General features: G+C 43.9%; 1 protein-coding gene across 2 annotated transcripts in view; it reads right to left on the reverse strand.

The window, feature by feature from the left end:
- The window catches only part of IL31RA (interleukin 31 receptor A), a 99,561-nt gene that overhangs the window by 19,316 nt on the left and 62,802 nt on the right, over window positions 1-17,443 (reverse strand). For both annotated transcript variants that reach the window (XM_070519647.1, XM_070519646.1), the window contains exons 9-15: window positions 13,977-14,159; window positions 12,936-13,037; window positions 11,704-11,850; window positions 9,738-9,878; window positions 7,519-7,612; window positions 6,289-6,370; window positions 1-4,878 (exon numbers count right to left, since the gene is read on the reverse strand). The exon at window positions 1-4,878 is cut by the window's left edge and continues 19,316 nt beyond it. In XM_070519647.1, coding sequence (XP_070375748.1) covers window positions 4,405-4,878; window positions 6,289-6,370; window positions 7,519-7,612; window positions 9,738-9,878; window positions 11,704-11,850; window positions 12,936-13,037; window positions 13,977-14,159 — 1,223 coding nt within the window. In that variant the 3' untranslated portion in view covers window positions 1-4,404. The remainder of the gene's footprint in view (window positions 4,879-6,288; window positions 6,371-7,518; window positions 7,613-9,737; window positions 9,879-11,703; window positions 11,851-12,935; window positions 13,038-13,976; window positions 14,160-17,443) is intronic.

Raw genomic sequence — 17,443 nt, forward strand, 5'->3', positions numbered from 1 at the left:
CACAGTCATGCAATACGTGATAATAACCAAAAAACTCTGACCCAGCAATTCCACCTTTGGAAACAGCCCCAAGGAGTTAGGACAAAGGTAGGAAAAGAAAATTCTGTACAAAGACATTTACTAAAGTTGCTCTCCATACGAGAAGGACATGTAAGACAATCCTATCAACCAAAGGGTGTCTTAGCAAACCACAGTATGCAGGCACACCATGAATGTCTGAGGGGCCATCATAATGCTACCACTGTCAACTGAGTCCATGCAGGGAATTTTATATGTGAAATAATAAATGAAAGTAAGGGGAGAACACAATAGAATCAATATGTAACTTGCAATAGATGAAAATGTATATGGGTACACAGATCACATCAGGAGTGAATGAAGAATGGTATAAATAAATGGTATTTAGAGATTTCTGTTGTTGATGTTGCTGTTGTAAAGTTGAGTCCAAAACAAACTTTAAATTTACAAAACAAAAAGGGACACCGAGAGCTATCCATGGATGCTGAGTCATACCCATGGTGAGTGCTGTGGGCCCAGAGCAGACCTTGGCTCAGCCAGGATTTCTCAGCCTCGGCACTACCAACATTTTGGGCCAGATAATTCTTTGCTGTGGGGCTTTTCTGTTCATTATAGATGACTAACAGTTTTGCTGGCTTCTCCCCACTAGGTGACAGCAGCACCCTCCCAAAATGTCTCCAGGCCTTGCCAAATGTCTGAGGGTTGGGGGATGGGGGCTAAAATGACCTGGGTGCACTGGAGTAAGTGATAAACAGCCACCCACTCTCCACCTTAGCTGTGGGCAGGGGACAGGAAGTTCTGAGGGTTGGGGGGAGCCAGAGAGTATGCACCCTTCTAAAGGGGGCAGCCCCTACTTGCTTAAAAATCCAGAATGACAGACCCTGATTTCTTTTTTAATTAGAAGCTAATTCAAAGTGAATACACTTTGTGGGCCAACACGGTGCAGTCTGAGCCTTGTTCTGTACAGGGCCAGATGGAGAACACTGTAAGCTTGTGGGAGAAACTCTGTTACAACTACCCAGTTGTGCCTTGGGAGAAAGCAGCCATAGATGACGTGTAAATGAGGGGCCTGCTTGTGTTCCAATTAAGCTTCATTTATGGACACTGAAATTTGAATTCCACAGAATTTTCACGTCATTAAACACTCTTTTCCTTTGATTTTATTTTCCAGCCTTTAAAAATGTCAACATCGGTTTTTAGTTTACAGGCCCTACAGAAACAGGGCCTAGATATGGCCTGAGGGCCGGTTTGCAGACCCCTGGGATGGAATGTGGCCACAGCAGCAGCAGCAATGAGGGGCATGCTGGAAAGAGGACAGAATCCCCTTGGGTGGCCTGGCAGACCAGCACAGGCTTCCCCCACACGATGGAGGGGCAGCAGTGGGGACCACTGGCATCCATGCTGGCCACCTCTCCCGCCTCAGCTCTCCTCATCTCCCGCCTCTTTCAAAACCCCGCACCGTGTTTTTACACTGCTGCCTCCTGAGAAACCAGAACAAAGGTATCATCATTTTTATTTTTTTAACCACAGATTGGCTTCTCTGCTGTTCTTTCAAAATTTTCTGCTATTATTGTAAAAGAAAGGCCATTAATAGGGCATGGTTCCCAGAGCCCCGGAAAACTCTTAACAGGAATGTTATCAGTTTTTAACGACGTTGCTAAAATGCAAGCTTTCCTGTTTGTGTCCTCTCAACATCTCTTTGACAGTAACAGAGAAAACGCAGATGGCTTTCTCTGGACACAGAGGCAGCCCAGGATGCTGGGGGTCAGGATAGTTCATGACTCCATCCCAGGAGGGGAAGGTCACCAGTGGCTTCTGAGCTTTCAGGCCTGTGTTCCCTGAATCTGCCCTGGAGAGCAGTGTGTGGCCCACTGAATAAGTGTCTGGGGTTCGTGGGAAAACTGCTCCTCTTACTGGCAGGAAATGCTGACTCTCATAAACTACATCTAGAACAAAACAGAGAGTGCCAATTTTCTTAGCCCTCAAACGTAGCAAAAGTAAATATAGGTAGAAGGAGACTGATGGGAAGGGGTAATAAAATGAAAAGAAACAGGAAAAAAAGAAAAAAAAAGGGTGGAGTGAAGAAGATGAGAAGCTGCTGGGAGTGGTGGAAAAAGAAGCAAAAGATAAGAGGCAAGAAGGAAAGTAAGAAAAGAGAAGAAGAAATGAAACAGAGGAAGGACCCTGACTGTGACATTTGCAAACTGTCCCTCAGAAGACGCTTCAGTCGTTAATGAATGATTAAGGGAGGGGGAGCAACATCTTCATCTCTGAAACCCACCCATGGGAGCCATTAGGGAGCCCTTCTCTCTCCCCAGCCATCAAATTTTTGGATTTTAGGATCAAAAGCCTAATCCACATGTGAAACAGACAAGCTTGGGAGGACTCATTCCAGGCACTCCCCTCCCCCACCCACCTCATACAGAATTTGAGAAGATCCCTCAGCTGAAGTGGGTAGAGCGTCACAAGAAAGAGAGAATAGTTGTGGAGGACAAGGCTAGGACCTCCCTATGAGTTCACAAATCCAAAGGCAGAGGTCGAAAGGGCCCCATCTGGAAGGCTGGGGGCGAGGAGCTCATAGAAGTGCCCAAGTCACAACAATGTGTGGGCAGAGGGGAGGTAACGAGGCAGGGAGAGTCCCACCATGGCGTGGGAATCTGGTGCATCCCTTTTGTTTGGTCCCTTTCTACTGTTCTGTAAACTAGGAACAAAGAATTGAGGGGTGGGGATTGCTGCAGACACTTGAAATTTAATGAGGAGAGAGTTTGGGGAGAGAAGCCCCATCTGCCTGCGCCCACAGTAAGGATGCAGCAATTGGCTGAGGAAAGTGGCAGGTGACCCAACAGCGACAGGTGGGGCTACAGGAAAGTCCCAAGACTAGTGTTGGGCAGAAATCAAATGAGAGACAAAACCCTGCTTTTCCACTGAACATCCTCCGTTGCTCACCATCAGTCCCAGGGAGGACAGGGGGTCAAAATCCCGAATGTGACTGAGTTCTCAGAAATCACCAGATTGGGCTGCAGTTACTTCAAAATTTTAGTTATAGGAAAGTAAAGCTGGCGGCTTGTGAAGTTCATGGCTGCTACACAGGTACTGACTCCTCAAACTCTCCTAGAAAAAATACCGCCAGCCTTCATGCTGACAAATGCCAGGTTCACTGCACTCACCGCTCACTCACTGCCTGGCCTCCCCGGATCTCAACAGGCTCTCAGCGACCTCCCCCAACAGCCAGATGAGTCACAGCCACACGTCAGGAAGTCATCTGATGTCAGGGCGCGAGCCCAGTGCCAGCCATAAGTTCTCAGGTCTCAGCAGCTGAATCCTGCCACCAGCATGTGGGCTAAAGGCTCCACGAATTGTCACAAGCTCTGTGCTTAGCTGGGGCAAAGAAGGAAGCATCCTGGTATAGGAGCAGCGAAGGTGCTAACCATTGCATGCTCCCAGGCCCTGCTCAGCTGCTTCAGGGAAGAGGTCTTCAAAGGGTACGTTCAATAAGCATTCCTGTGCTCTGAGCCAGTGAGGGACGGGAGTCCCTGTACAAAAGCCACTGCAGTGTTTGGTGTCTGTCTACTCCCAGGCTTGGATGTAAGATAGAGGGGCAGCAAGGGCCTCCAGGAACTGCTTCCAGGGCTGGGCAATGGCAGACTGGAGAGTAAGGCGGACCTGCCGACTCAGTCTGGAGTCCATCCGCCAGTGCCCTGCTAAGCATGCCCCTCACTCCTTGATTCACCAGCAGCCAGCATGGAGTGGACTAGGGGTGAAGAGTCCTGGGAGGGGGTGCTGCTGCAGACACTTGAGATTTAATGAGGGTAATGAGAGCCTCAGGCACACCATCAGGAAGCCCACTCCACTTTCCACCTGTATGTTGAGGGAGAAACATAATCTCAAAAGTAAGGTTTCAGGGCTATCCCAGAGAGAGAGCCCAGAACCCAGGGGAGGCCAAAGTGAAGGGAGAGAGACTCTCCCCTCCCACCAGAGTGCCCAAGTGCCAACTAAACAACTGGCATCAGGGAATTCCGAGGTGTCGCCCCAGCAAAGGCGGTGATGGTAACCCAATTCCTAGCGAAGGCCAGGTATATCCAACTCAGGGATCCACTGTCCCTCCAAGTCAAGCTGTCAGAGGCCTCGGTGAGAGCTTATTATCTGAAGAAAAGAAAACAAATTGCTTTGCCTCTGCAAAGCACTCAGTCTTATCACCATCGCTGCTGCTTCTCAGGCAAGTTAACCATCTGTGCCAACCAACTTCAACCCAGGGGCATGCAAGACTTTCTCTAACACAAGCAGGATGGGGAGGTGGCCAAGGAAGCTCTTCTGGCCAAGTCTTGACATCTTCTCTGCCAGAGTCACCCACGCTGAGATGCAGAAATATTCAAGCCATGGTGGCATCTAGACTTCTCTCTTGGTTTGGTCTGGAAGTTTTTCAGGCACAAGAAATTCTCTGGTTGTTACTGAATTTTTCAAATATGGATTTGGTGCTCCTTCCTCACAGAGATGGTCTAGCCCTAAACTTGAAGCAGAAGAGAGAAGCTGCTCTTTGTCTTCCGAGGAAGTCCCCTCTGGCACTCCAGAACTCAGGCATTGGGATTTTCTGGATGGAATCTCAGTTGAAAGGGGGAGCTCCTTGAATTGCTTCCCAGTGGGGCAGTAAGGCCTATAGGGAGAGGTCACATACTCATTCTTTTCCCCTCCCAAAATATTTTCCTGACCCTTCCCAGGTTCCTCTGTGGAAAACTCTTCCAGAAAATTCTCAAAGTCCACCACTAACTTGTCAATAAGGTCACTGGGGACAGAACATGGTTTTAGAATCCTCTCTTCTTCCATGTTCACAGAGTCATCAAACTCCTTCACATTTAGCTTGTCCTGGAAAAGAGAAAGGGACACTCCAAATGGTCATTTGGGGACTACATATGATTAGCCAAAAGCTCAAAAGGCTTTGGACACCCAACACCCCACCTCTTAACCAGCTCCCTGCATTCTCTCTGGAGACCACAGTGTGGCTAATCACCTCCACCTACCCTTCCATAGGAGCTTGGTAAGGGTAGCCCATTTCCTGAAAAGGAACACACTGTATTCAATCAATTTCTTCCAGAGAGCTCAAAGCTATTTTCCATAAAATCATATGCTCACAAAACCCCAGTTGAGATGGGAGCATCAAAATTAGAACTCTTACAGATGGAAAAACTGTAATCATAAAGACAACTGACTTGCCCAATATCTCCAGAAAATCAAAGGTGGCCCCATGGCAGAGGCAGTGTCATCCTTGTCATCTTTGTAACACCAGAGCCTAGCCCAGTGCCTGGCATACAGTGAGTGATTAATAAGTGCTTGCTATAGAGGCCAAACCTACAGATTATTCAAAAAGCATTTTAGATATCAGACAATACTGCCTTTGAACTCATTTACTCTCTTAATAACTTTTAATAAGTAGGAAAGTAAATAGAGCAATACAAAACTGATAAAAGAGATAAGGAAATACAAACAGAAATAACAAAAATCATAACAATTAAATAAACAAAAATAAAATGTCCATGTTAAAAGGAGACTTCTGAGTTGAAACAAGGGCTAATATTAAAAATTTCTGCATCAAGAAATACTGGTATATGCTTTCAATAGCAAAGATTTAAAGGTTATATCTGATGGGGCTTATTTCAACTTCAGTAAGAAATTAAACCTTAAAATTTTCAGAATAGTTTTCAATTTAAAAACTTAAGAAAAACGAGAGTTTCTACTTATGGACAATTCACTAGAAAACCCCATTGTCAGTTAAAGTTTGACTTTAACTTCCCCAATCTGAGAAAAACAATTCAAGGTAGCCTGCCCAGCCTTTGGACAGCTATGCACTCTGCATCCGCTCAGGGTCTCCAGGTGGTCTCTAGATTAACTTGCTCTTGGCTGCTTTTTAAATGGTCTCAAATCTTAGAGCCAGGCTCTCTCACGCTCTCTACTTAGACAGTCAGGTCCTTACAGGCAGAGCCAGTGTCTTTCTTCTGTGGCTTCCTTTAAACGACCAGTTCCAGCCTGGTGCACACTGGGTCCTTGTGAGCTGGTGAAGCCTTTCCCTCTTGTTCAAAGAATGAAATCAGAGTCATTCCAGGAAGGCTGATTCCATCTGCCCTGCCAGCCACTCCCAGGACTTTTTAACCTCCAGTTCTATCTGTGTGAACCCTGTACAAAGCTCAGCCCAAGCCTCTTCCCCACCTCCATCGCCCTTGTCCACCTCCCACAACCAGCCTGCTCAAAGATTTCTTTAACAAAAACAGGGGTGTTTACCTCAAAATTATCCCCACGCCACATGGCTATACTGCTTTTAGCGGGGTTGGGGACATCAGGCCAACACAGGTGCTTCAATTTGCTAACAAGAGATAAGATTTTAAATCAGAAAGTGAGTCCAAGAAGCATTTTACTTGCAGTATATGGCCAAGCCAAAAGGGTAGGGCTTTGCTAAAGATAATTGTGTGGCTCCCTATTAAATAAGGGCCTAGCCTCCTGACTAAAACTGGGAAAGCAAAGTAATTCAGAGGGTGAAATTGCAAGTCACTTAGGGAAGTGATGGGAAAAGACCTCTCCACATGCAGAGCTATTCTTACCCTTCCTGCTCTCCCGCCCCTGCATCTACACCCCTGGTCCCGATGCCAGGAACCACAGCATCACAGAGCCATTTCTTTGAGATTTATTCCACAGGAAGGGTAACACTCTAAGCCTTATAAGATACCCACACTTTAGTGCAGTGATTCCCAAAGTGTGGTCTCAACCAGCAGCATCAGCATCACCTGGGAGCTTATTAGACAAGCAAAATGTACAAGAATTTGTGCTGGTGACTTAGTTACAACTTCCAGCTGGGAACTGAGGTTGACATTAGCTTAACCATAACTAAGCACAGCTGCTTGGCAAAGAAGGCCCACAAGTGTGCAATTCTGGAGAGAAAGGTCTACCTGTGAGGAAGTCCTTGACCATCAAGGTAGTATGAGACTCTCTGGGGAGAGAAGCACAAGACCCTAAAGACAAGCTTCTTTCCCCACAGTGGCCAGGGCAGGCAGGACAAATGACCCTGCAGCCAGTTCTCCAACTGCACCACAAGCAAGAACAAGTCTATGCTAGGTCAGGCTCTAATGCTATGGGTAGGCAGCTCCCTGCTCCCTGGGAGAGAAGCTAGTGGCCTTGAGGCCTTTGCTGCTGGGATGGGCCCCCTCTAAACAGTGAGAAAAAGGATCTTCTCCCCAACTCTAGACTCGGATACGAAACATAGCTGATAAAGCCTGTGGGGCAGCTGGCCCTCACCTGACCTCAAAAAGGCTTAACCCTCATACATGCGGCTGAGGGGGTGGGGTGAAAGTCTTATCGTTTGGTCAGAATTCTGATGAGCCACAAGGTACAGCATACAATGAACTTAAATACATACCGAATTAATAAATGAATGAACACCCCCTCTTCCACCCCTGATGCCTTCTACCCTTTTCCATCCCTGATTTTGAGGGCACACGCTGTTGCCTACAAACTCACTTGGGTTTTTTGAGACCATATGCCACCGTTGGGATGATGAGAATAAGAAGGCTTCCTCCAACCAGAGAAGTTATAAGGAAAATCTCGAAGACACCTTTGGGAAAAGGAGAATGAGAGTGAGTAGCAGGTTGAACTCCTCACTTTCTTGACAGAAATCAAAGATTATCTTTTTCTTCTAGTAGTTCAGCAACACATTCCTTATTAGTTTTCTTTCAATTCAATTCAAATTCATTTGATATAAAAAAAAAATTTTTTATGTGGCTGCCCATCCAGTTCTTTTCTCCCTGAATAATACTGACAGACATTGTGTTCACCAAGTTTATCCTGCAACTTCATTCATTTAGTAAATATTTATTGAGCATTTAGAATTTGCCAAACACTATTCTGGATAATAGAACAAACAGCAATAAGCAAGAAGTACAGGATCCTTATTCTCATGGAGCTTACATTCTGGTAGAAGGATTCAGCCAATAAATAAGATTATTTCAGATAAAACAGGGTGACAGAGAGGAAAGTTAGCAACTTTAGATATGGTGGCAAAGGAAAACTTCTTTGACAAGTGAAATTCCAGCTAATGTTAATAATAAGAAGGAACTAGCCCCGCAAAAATACGGGGAAAGCATTCTATGTAGAAGCAACAGCAGATGCAAGTCTTGAAGCAGGAACAAGTTAAGGAACATAAATGGAGGCAGAAAGTGATAAGAGATGATGTAAGAGATCAGTAAAGGACAGATGATGAAGGATCCTGAAAGCTATGGGAAGGAGTTTGGATTTTATCTAAAATACAACAGAAGCCGCTGGTGGGTTTTAAGCAGGGATTCTAGGGTTTTAAACTGGCTGCTGTGTGGAAAACAGATTGTAGAGGATCAAAGATAGAAGCAAGGAGATCTATGATCTGTAGACTAAGGGTAAGAAACCTGTAGGCTCCAAGACAAGATTTGCCTTCAAATGTGACCCCTGGAGAAAATTCCATCAGATAATGCAATTTGTGTCCACTGTTGTGAAAATACAACGTGATTTTAAAATATTTTAAGGAACACTATAAAAAATAACTCCAAAAGGTAATGTTCGCCCATAAAAATAGAACGTTTTCTATGTAAAAAACACATGCTATACTCATATTTTCCAGAACCATAAAGCTATTTTTATTCTTTTGAAAATGTGATGAACAAGAGGCTTTCAAGAATCCTTATTTATTTATTTATTTATTTATTTATTTATTTATTTATTTGAAGAAGGCTGGCCCTGAGCTAACATTCGTGCCCATCTTCCTCTACTTTATATGTGGGACGCCTACCACAGCATGGCTTGCCAAGCGGTGCCATGCCCGCACCCAGGATCCAAACTGGTGAACCCCGGGCTTCCGAAGTGGAACGTGCAAACTTAACCACTGCACCACTGGGCCAACCCCTCAAGAATCCTTAAACAAGACTATTTTTACTTTTACTGTAAAATTTGGCAATGTTTCTTTACTGTTCTTACAAAACGTTGTTCATTTCTTGAAACAGTTTTGGTATATCCTTAAAATCAAATCTTTGCCACTCAAGGACTTGGAAAAATTAACATATTTCTCTGTTTCTCTCATTCTCGTTCCTTCTTTCTTCTTCATCTCCTTCCTCATTCCATCTTCTTTTCCTCTTGAATATTTCCCATAACATCATATGAAATGACATTGTATTTTACACTTTTGTTGTATTTATTAAATTTTTCTTACTCCTCATTTTTTAATGTAAAAGCTGATAAGTAGAACATATTATACATTTTTTGCTTAAAAATCTCTACAAAAGATGAAGTTAAGTCCCTTCATGTAGGCTGATGGTGCTTGTTCAAACAAGGTTTTCCCTCCAAGGCCCCACTGTACACACTGAAACTGGTGACTGTGAACTTGGGGGCAGCCCTGAGGCGGGAGCTAGTTGGAGGCTGAAAGTAAAGTTGGCATTAACTTTATCCCTCCTCCTCAAGATCACATGGGCTACCCAAGAGGAAGGAGCAGCATGACCAGTCTTTCCAAAGGCAGCTCTCAATTTGCCTGTTCTCCCTACTCTCTCCTCACCTGTACACCTCCCAGGAAGGTCAATAAGCCAGAGAATAGATGGTTCTCCTCACTTAGGTACTGTTCTTTCATTTGGCTTCCCCCACCTCCTTTGGCAAACATCATCTCTTATTGGCCCAAGGGAAATGCCAAGGAGACATATCCAGGGCTTAAAGAAAATACTTACTAATTGACAATGTCTTGAAGTTTATCCTGGTGCCATTGATTCCCCCAGCACTGGTGCTGGCCATGACCTGAACAGTGTAAGAGGTCATTCTAGTCAGGGACTCCAAGCCATACTGCAGGATGCTGGAGTTGACTGTCTTGGCTAAAGGAAAAATATAGAAGTCAAACACCACAGCTAAGCCCGATTGAAAACTGTGCTTTAGTGGCACTGAAATAAGAGTGTTGGAACCTGTACTGCCAAGCTTGGCTGTCTCATACCCCAATCCCTTTATCCATGTTCTGCTTAAAATTAGCCTATCAAGATGGATCAAGAATCTAAATATAAGAGCTAAAACTATAAACTCTTAGAAGGCAACATAAGGTAAACCTACAAACCTTGAATTTGGCAATGTTTCCTTAGATATGACACCAAATACACAAGCAACAAAAGAAAATAGATTAAACTGGACTTCATCAAAATTAAAAAGCTTTTGTACATCAGAAGATACTACCAAGAGAGTGAAAAGACAGCCCACAAAATGGGAAAAAAATACTTACAAATCACATATTTGATAAGGAACTTGTATCCAGAATATAAAAAAACTCTTACAACTCAACAACCAAAAGACAAAAAATCCAATTTAAAAATGAGCAAAGAGATTGAAGACTTTCTCCAAAGAAGAGATACAAATGACTAACAAGCACAGGCAAAGATGCTCAACATCATTAGTTATTAATAAAATGCAAAGCAAAACCATACTGAGATACCACTTCATGTCTACTAGGATAGGCATAATAAAAAAATTTTTTAACAAAAAATAATGTGTTGGTAAGGATGTGGAGAAATTAGAACTCTCATACATTGCTGGTGGGAATGTAAAATGGTGTAGCCACTGTGCAAAACAGTTTGGTGGTTCCTCAATAAGTTAAACTAGAATTACCATATGACTCAGCAATTCCACTCCTAGCAATTATACCCCAAAGAATTAAAAGCAGGAACTCAAAGAGATATTTGTGCACTAATATTCATAGCAGCATTAATCATAGTAGCCAAAAGGTGAAACAACCCAAATGTCCATCAACTGATGAATGGATAAACAAAATGTGGAATATCCACACGTTAGAATATTATTCAGCCATAAAAAGGAATGAGGTACTAACACACGCTAATCATGGATAAACTTTGAAAACATTATGCTAAGTGAAAGAAGCCAGACACAAAAGGCCACATGTTGTATGATTCCATTTAAATGAAATAGCCAGTATAGGTAAAACCATAGAGACAAAAAGCAGTTTTGTGCTTGCCAGGGCCTATGGGAAGAGGGCCACAGGAAGTGACTGATTAATGGGTACAGAGTTTCTATTTGGGGTAGAAATAGGTAATGGTGATGGTTATACAACATTATCGATGTACTTAATGCCACCAATTTGTACTCTTTCAGATGTTTAAAGTGGTAAATTTTATGTTATATGTATTTTACAATAACAAAAAAAATTAGCCTGAATAGGAATCCAAGCCTATCCCGGAATTTAGGATGTCAGGAGACAGCGTGGATTCAAGAAATAAATATGACTTGTCAGTGGGCAGTAGGAGCCATGGTAGGGTCCTGCACTGAGGTAAGTGCCACCAAACCGGGTCTGTCCCCACTCCACTCTTTAATCCAGGCATGCTCCACTCTGGAATAACGGTTGGGAAACTCCCAGGAGGCCAATCTGTTCACAGCCTGACCAGGGCAAATTATAGCAACTCCACCTGTTTCTACAGGACTCTCAGGTACTGTCACTTCACTCTCATTTGACTCAAAAAAACTCAAGAGGTGAGTGCTCTTGGCTCCATTTTCAGAGTAGCTCAAAGAAGCTAAATGACTTATGTGGGGTTGCAGGGCACCAACCATGTGGGGTTGCAGGAACCACTCCAGTGGCAGGTCTATCCATAGCATCTACTTGGGGTTTGGGGGATATTTCAGTGTAGCTATAAGCACACTTACAGAATTCCTTTCCATCTTCGGCTTGGTAAAATATGGTGTAGTTGCTGATGAAACCATTTCTCCGACTCATGGGAATTTCTTTCCATGTGATTGTGACTGTCTTCACGCCAATGTTCTCCACCTTGCTCACAGGACCTACTGATGGAACTTTACAGGACAGGGAGATAAACAATAAACACTGAATCACACCCCAGCAGATCCCTGCTCTACAAAGGCTCTGGCCAGTACTCAGACCGAAATCAGTGCTGGAGATGGGAGGTGGTAGCAGAGTAAGGAATCGATGGATCAACTTGTTTGGAAAAACTGCTTTCTGAAGTCATTCATCTTGAACAGGAAAAGAAGCAGTGTCAAAGACCAGAGAAAAAGTACTCTCTTACAGACCTTCTCACTGTAATTTGGCACCCAGCTCTTTCATTCATATGTTTCATAGCTATTATCAAAGAGTCGAAGAGTATGCCTTCATGGGCTACCTTTGAGCAATAGAATCTTGTTCTTAATGTTGAATCTGGAAGATATTAACTTTGAAAAAGATAGTCTGAGCAGTTCCCCAGTAAAACCCTTGCGTATTGCTACACAATTAAAAATAATTTGGGGGGCCGAGTGGTTAAGTTCACGTGCTCCACTCCTGCAGCCCAGGGTTTCACTGGTTCAGATCCTGGGTGCAAATACATGGCACTGCTCATCAGGCCACGTTGAGGCAGCGTCCCACATGCCACAACTAGAAGGTCCCACAACTAAAATATACAACTATGTACTGGGGGGATTTGGGTAGAAATAGCAGAAAAAAAAAAGATTGGGAACAGTTGTTAGCTCAGGTGCCAATCTTTAAAAAATAACAATAATAATTTTTTAGCATTTCCGACTTATGATAAACTCTGTAGGGTCCCTAACTTGATCTTAACTAATTGTTATTTCTGCTTACAACGCTATTTGCACTAAGTTTCTTTGTGAGTTTAGGCAAGTTATTTTACCTCTCTGAGCCTCAATTTTCCATTTGTGAAATAAGGGGCTTGGACTTGATGATCTCTAATGTCTACCCTAGCTTTGAAATTCAGTGAATCTATAACCTGACTACAATTGTGTCAAATATACATAGCTTACTACAAGCTGAAGGTGCAGCACAGACGAGCCCTAAGACAACTGTGAATGAACGACAGGTGTTCACAGCCTTGTCTGAATGTTGGGCAAGCCCCAGTGTTTCCTTTTCCCCATGGGACCTTGTCCATACATACTGCCTTCTTTGACATAAGCCTGGATGGAATATGGCTCGCCCACTTGGTCCTGTAACATTGGATACACAGAGATGTTATAGCACCAGAAAGGTTTTAATTCATCTGTAATAAAAAAACAGAGAGAGAGAAAGAGGGAGAGGAAACAAGCATTAAGTGCAGAGTATGGCATAGTAGGAGGAAGGAATGCTAGACTAGGAGTTAACGGCCTAAGACTTACAGCAGATATTCTATTTCTCTACGGTTTCCACATCTGGAAAATAAGGAGGTCCAGCTGGATGGTCTTTAAAGTCTATTCCAGTTCTAACCTTTTAAAATTAATTCCTAGAACTAAACCCTGGACCACTCTAACAAAATGACAGAGCTACCCAGGTAGGGAAAAGGGAAAAGTAAGAGATCCAGTCCCTCCCCACCACATATTTTGTTATATTATTTGGGGGCACTGCAGAATCAACTTAATCCTTCTGCCAAACGCATATCACCCTAGAGAACTCTGATACCAGGAATTCTAGCTCCTCTGTCTGCCTGCATCCCTGCATGAGTATAATTCTTCATATGGATGCTATTAAGTATTAAGAAATGGTTGGACTGATAGGATTGGGAGGGTGAAGCCCCTCTCATGTGTCTTACATGGAGCAGGCACTGTCTTGAAAAGAAGGCTATTGCCTCTATCAATCACTTGGGGAAGGGACCCAGCTCCTAAACAGGTAACCAGAACTGAAGAGGGTGCCCTGGGTAGGACAGATGGGATATAAACTCTGGTGTTATCCACACGATCAAGATATCTGAGAATGGCTCTCTAATGGTAGGTGTTAAGATGGTGTTTTTCACCTAGAAACAGGCCAGAGACCTGGTCTGATACCCATGGCTTTCTGTCCCAGCCTTGCTGGGAAATGCCAAGAAGTGTGTCACTTTACTAAGCTTGCACTGGCTTGTCAAATGCTATTAACCACATTTACAGCTTCAAAGCCAAAGTTAAAGATTTAAAAACTGATGAAAATGAAACTAAATCCTACGGGAACTTGTGGGATCTGCACTGGTTACCTTGCTGGATTGTCCAGTTCCTGGCCCCAGACACAGATTCCCAGGAGAAGATGGAGGGCTCTGAGTCCAAAACTGGAAACCACTCGACCATCCATGTGTCCACCTCTGAAGCAGAGCTTTGCCACTCCACGACCAGCTGGTCCTGAGTGAGGCAGGAGTGCATGGCCTCAATGCACTGAAATGCTGAAAGGACAGAAAAAGACAGCTTCACAGCTACCTAACTCATCCTCCAAATGCACCAACCACATTGGCATCCATTCACTGCCCAAACTGTAAAGAAGGTCAAAGTTCAGGACCTCCTCGGCAGCCTCTCCCTATGGTACTCTTTTCACCCCTTTTGTTGTATCCCTTTCCTCACCCGTCACCTTTGATAATTAAGTGCCTTCTTAATCTTTTCTTATCTCCCCAAAATTTACATATTTCCAGAAAAGGATCTCACTAGAGAGTTGCTGACTAAAAAGATTTAACCTTCCACAGGTGTCTCTGCAAGTCAAAACGAAAGCAAGCCTGAGAAAAAGAAAGAATCTCTAAAGGGAGAATTTCAGGCATCAGGAATTCTGTGTCTGGGAAGCTGGGAGATGGCAACCCTAAAATCATACCAGGGAGATGGCTTCAAATTTCAACTGTCTAGGCTGGCTCTACACAACCTAGCTATGGATTCCTATTCCCAAGGGAGTAAGAATTGTTGTGCCTGTACTAGAAAGATACAAACACACCCATCCAAAGCACCTAGGTAAGGACCAATATATAAATGACAACATTTTCTGCAGGCCTAGTAGAAAACTCATGTCTGGAAACAGGCACATGGATTCTTTTAACAGAAAAGTTGAACATGTGGCTTCAAATCCACTATCTGGGATGTAATCAGAATTAGAGAGCTATCTTGTTAAAAATGCTCAAACTATGGAAAAGAGAGAACCACTGGAGGTGCAGTGAGGCAGAGAAAGAGGGCACGAAGGGGTGGGGCTCAGAAGGTGCATAGGCTGTGGCTCTCCCCTTGCATTCACTCCTCACCACCCACAACACAACTGAGCCTTCAAAATTGGAATCCACAGGCAGTTTAAGTGGATTTTAACTTATCCAGTTTATGTTGAAATAAACATCAAAGACAGTCCTGGAGAGGGCAGAAGAGACGGTGTTCCTCAAAAAAACTAAAAAGCCTTTTGAAGCTGGAAGCCGAGGCAAGTGTATGGATTTGAGGCAGGGACTGAGGTTACCGAATCCTGCTATTTCTGGGCAACAAGCCCCATCAGGCTGTGTGCATATTTAGGAGCCTCTGTTCTCGAAGGCCACAGTTTATGAATTCCTTTCCAAAACTGGGTCTTTATGAGACACTCCAGCTGCTAGTCCTCCAAGTAAGGCCAGATAATTTGTCAACCTGAAAGGGTAGCTCTGAGGAAGGACGACTGAGGCATGAAGGAAGGGAGAAGCTGAGGAAGGGGTGGGGCTGGGGCAAGGCACACAAGCCAAGAAATCAACCCCCACTAATCCCCAGGGCTCTAACTTTCTCCTCCCGGCCCTCCCCTGCTCATAGCCTCTAAGCATCCTCAATTGCTATTTTGGTCAGGCTGAAAGTCATTACTAGAGCATATGGACCCTTACCTAGCCTCTTGTGGCAGATAATGTTAGCACTCCCAATCTTCTTAGATTCCTTCTTATTGTTTTTGTGTGTTTTGCTTGGTTGGGATAACTTTGAGATGTAACTTACATCCCAGAGTCCCCCTGCAGTGTCAGGCTAGAACCACTCTCCCCAAGACTCTTATTGCAGATCGCATCTGTTATGGGTTGAATTGTGTCTCCGCAAAAAGATATCCTCTTTATAGATATACCACAGAAACTAATCATATTTGGAAATCAGGCCGTTTTTAGATGTAAGTAATTAAGCTAAGATGGTGGCCCTTAACCCAATACAACTGGTGTCCTTACAAGAAAAGTAGAATTTGGACACAGAGGCAGAGACACAGAGGAAGCTGGCCAGGTGAAGACGACAGAGGCAGAGACTGAAGTTATGCTGCCACAAGCCAGGGAACACCTGGGGCTTCCAGAAGCTAAAAGATGTACGAAGGATCCTCTCCTAGAGGCTTTTGAGGGAGCATGGCCTTGCCAACACTGATTTCAGACTTTTAGCCTCCAGAACGAGGCGACAATAAGTTTCTGTTGCTTGAAGCTATTCAGTCTGTGGTCCTTTTGTGAGTAGCCGTAGGAAAATCAAACAGAACCTTTGGCTTGGCCTCTTCCCCTTCCCTGGCCTTGCTTCCTCTGCTTCCTTTTCTGGTCTCTCTGGAGGAACTTTCTTAATAAAGTACTTGCACACAAGCCCTGACCTGAAGACCTGACAGAGTGTTGGTTCCTAACACCACACTCCTTCTCATTACCAAACTGGTGCTCTGAGGAGCAGGAGTCTGGTTGAAAGAGCCAAAAGTGCTGTAGGGACCAAGGGAACAAGCCCACGCTCTGGACCACAGTGGGTGTGGTTCAATTAAGCCAAGAGTCAGCCTTGAAAGACGAAAGGGCCTAGGCATCATTAAGGAGTGTTGAAAGAGAAGTTTCCAAAGCATCACTCTACTAAATATAAACTAATGGCTGTATCCTTCCATCATTCAACAAGAACTTTTTGAGCAATTTCTCCCACCGCAACACATCCCTAGGGGAAGTAGGAAATATAGAACCTTCCTGGGAAAAGGGGGAAGGGGGTTGGCTATGAACACCATTAATGTCTTGTGATTTGCATGAAGGCAGTCACTCTAGGCTTATCAAATACAGCTCTCAGATGCTGGTAGTGCCTCACCTTGCCAGCTGTCCTAGCCCATCCTGAACGCTACCCCAAGTCAGTCCCAGACTCCTCCTCAGTGGCTATTCATCACACAATCCAGGCCCTGCCTCAGACCATTCCATAGCTGCCTACTGGCTAAGGCCTCCTAGAACTTGGAGGATGTTCAGGCCAGAAGGAACCTGAAGGTATATCTATTCCAATCCCTTATTTTAAAGATGGGAAAATAGAGGCTCACAGAAGTAAATAACCAGTTCAGCGTCACTGATTATTTACTGTGACCAGAATTCTAAGTCACTTTATTAATACCAAGTCCAAGGTTCTGGATAAAGGATAGTATACAAGTTTGGAATCATGCAGATCTGGGCTTGAATTCCACCTGAGAGACCTTGGGCAAATTATCAAGCTTTCCTGAATCTCAGCTTCACCATCTATAAAGTGGGTATAATAGCATCTGCCTCATGGGTCATTTCAAGGCTAACATTAGATTAACCTATGTCATCTTAGCACAATGCCTGACATATACTAACGGACAATATATGATAATTATACTTAATGACTATTACACTTACAACAATTCTTATTACTATAACTACTCTCCAGATGACCTCACTTTATTAAGCAAAATTCTGTAGAACATTATTTTCTTATATGTCTAGGACAGGAGTCTGTAAACCTTTTCTGTAAAGAGCCAAAT

The sequence above is a fragment of the Equus asinus genome, chromosome 10, assembly GCF_041296235.1.
Source record: "Equus asinus isolate D_3611 breed Donkey chromosome 10, EquAss-T2T_v2, whole genome shotgun sequence".
NCBI lineage: Eukaryota > Metazoa > Chordata > Mammalia > Perissodactyla > Equidae > Equus > Equus asinus.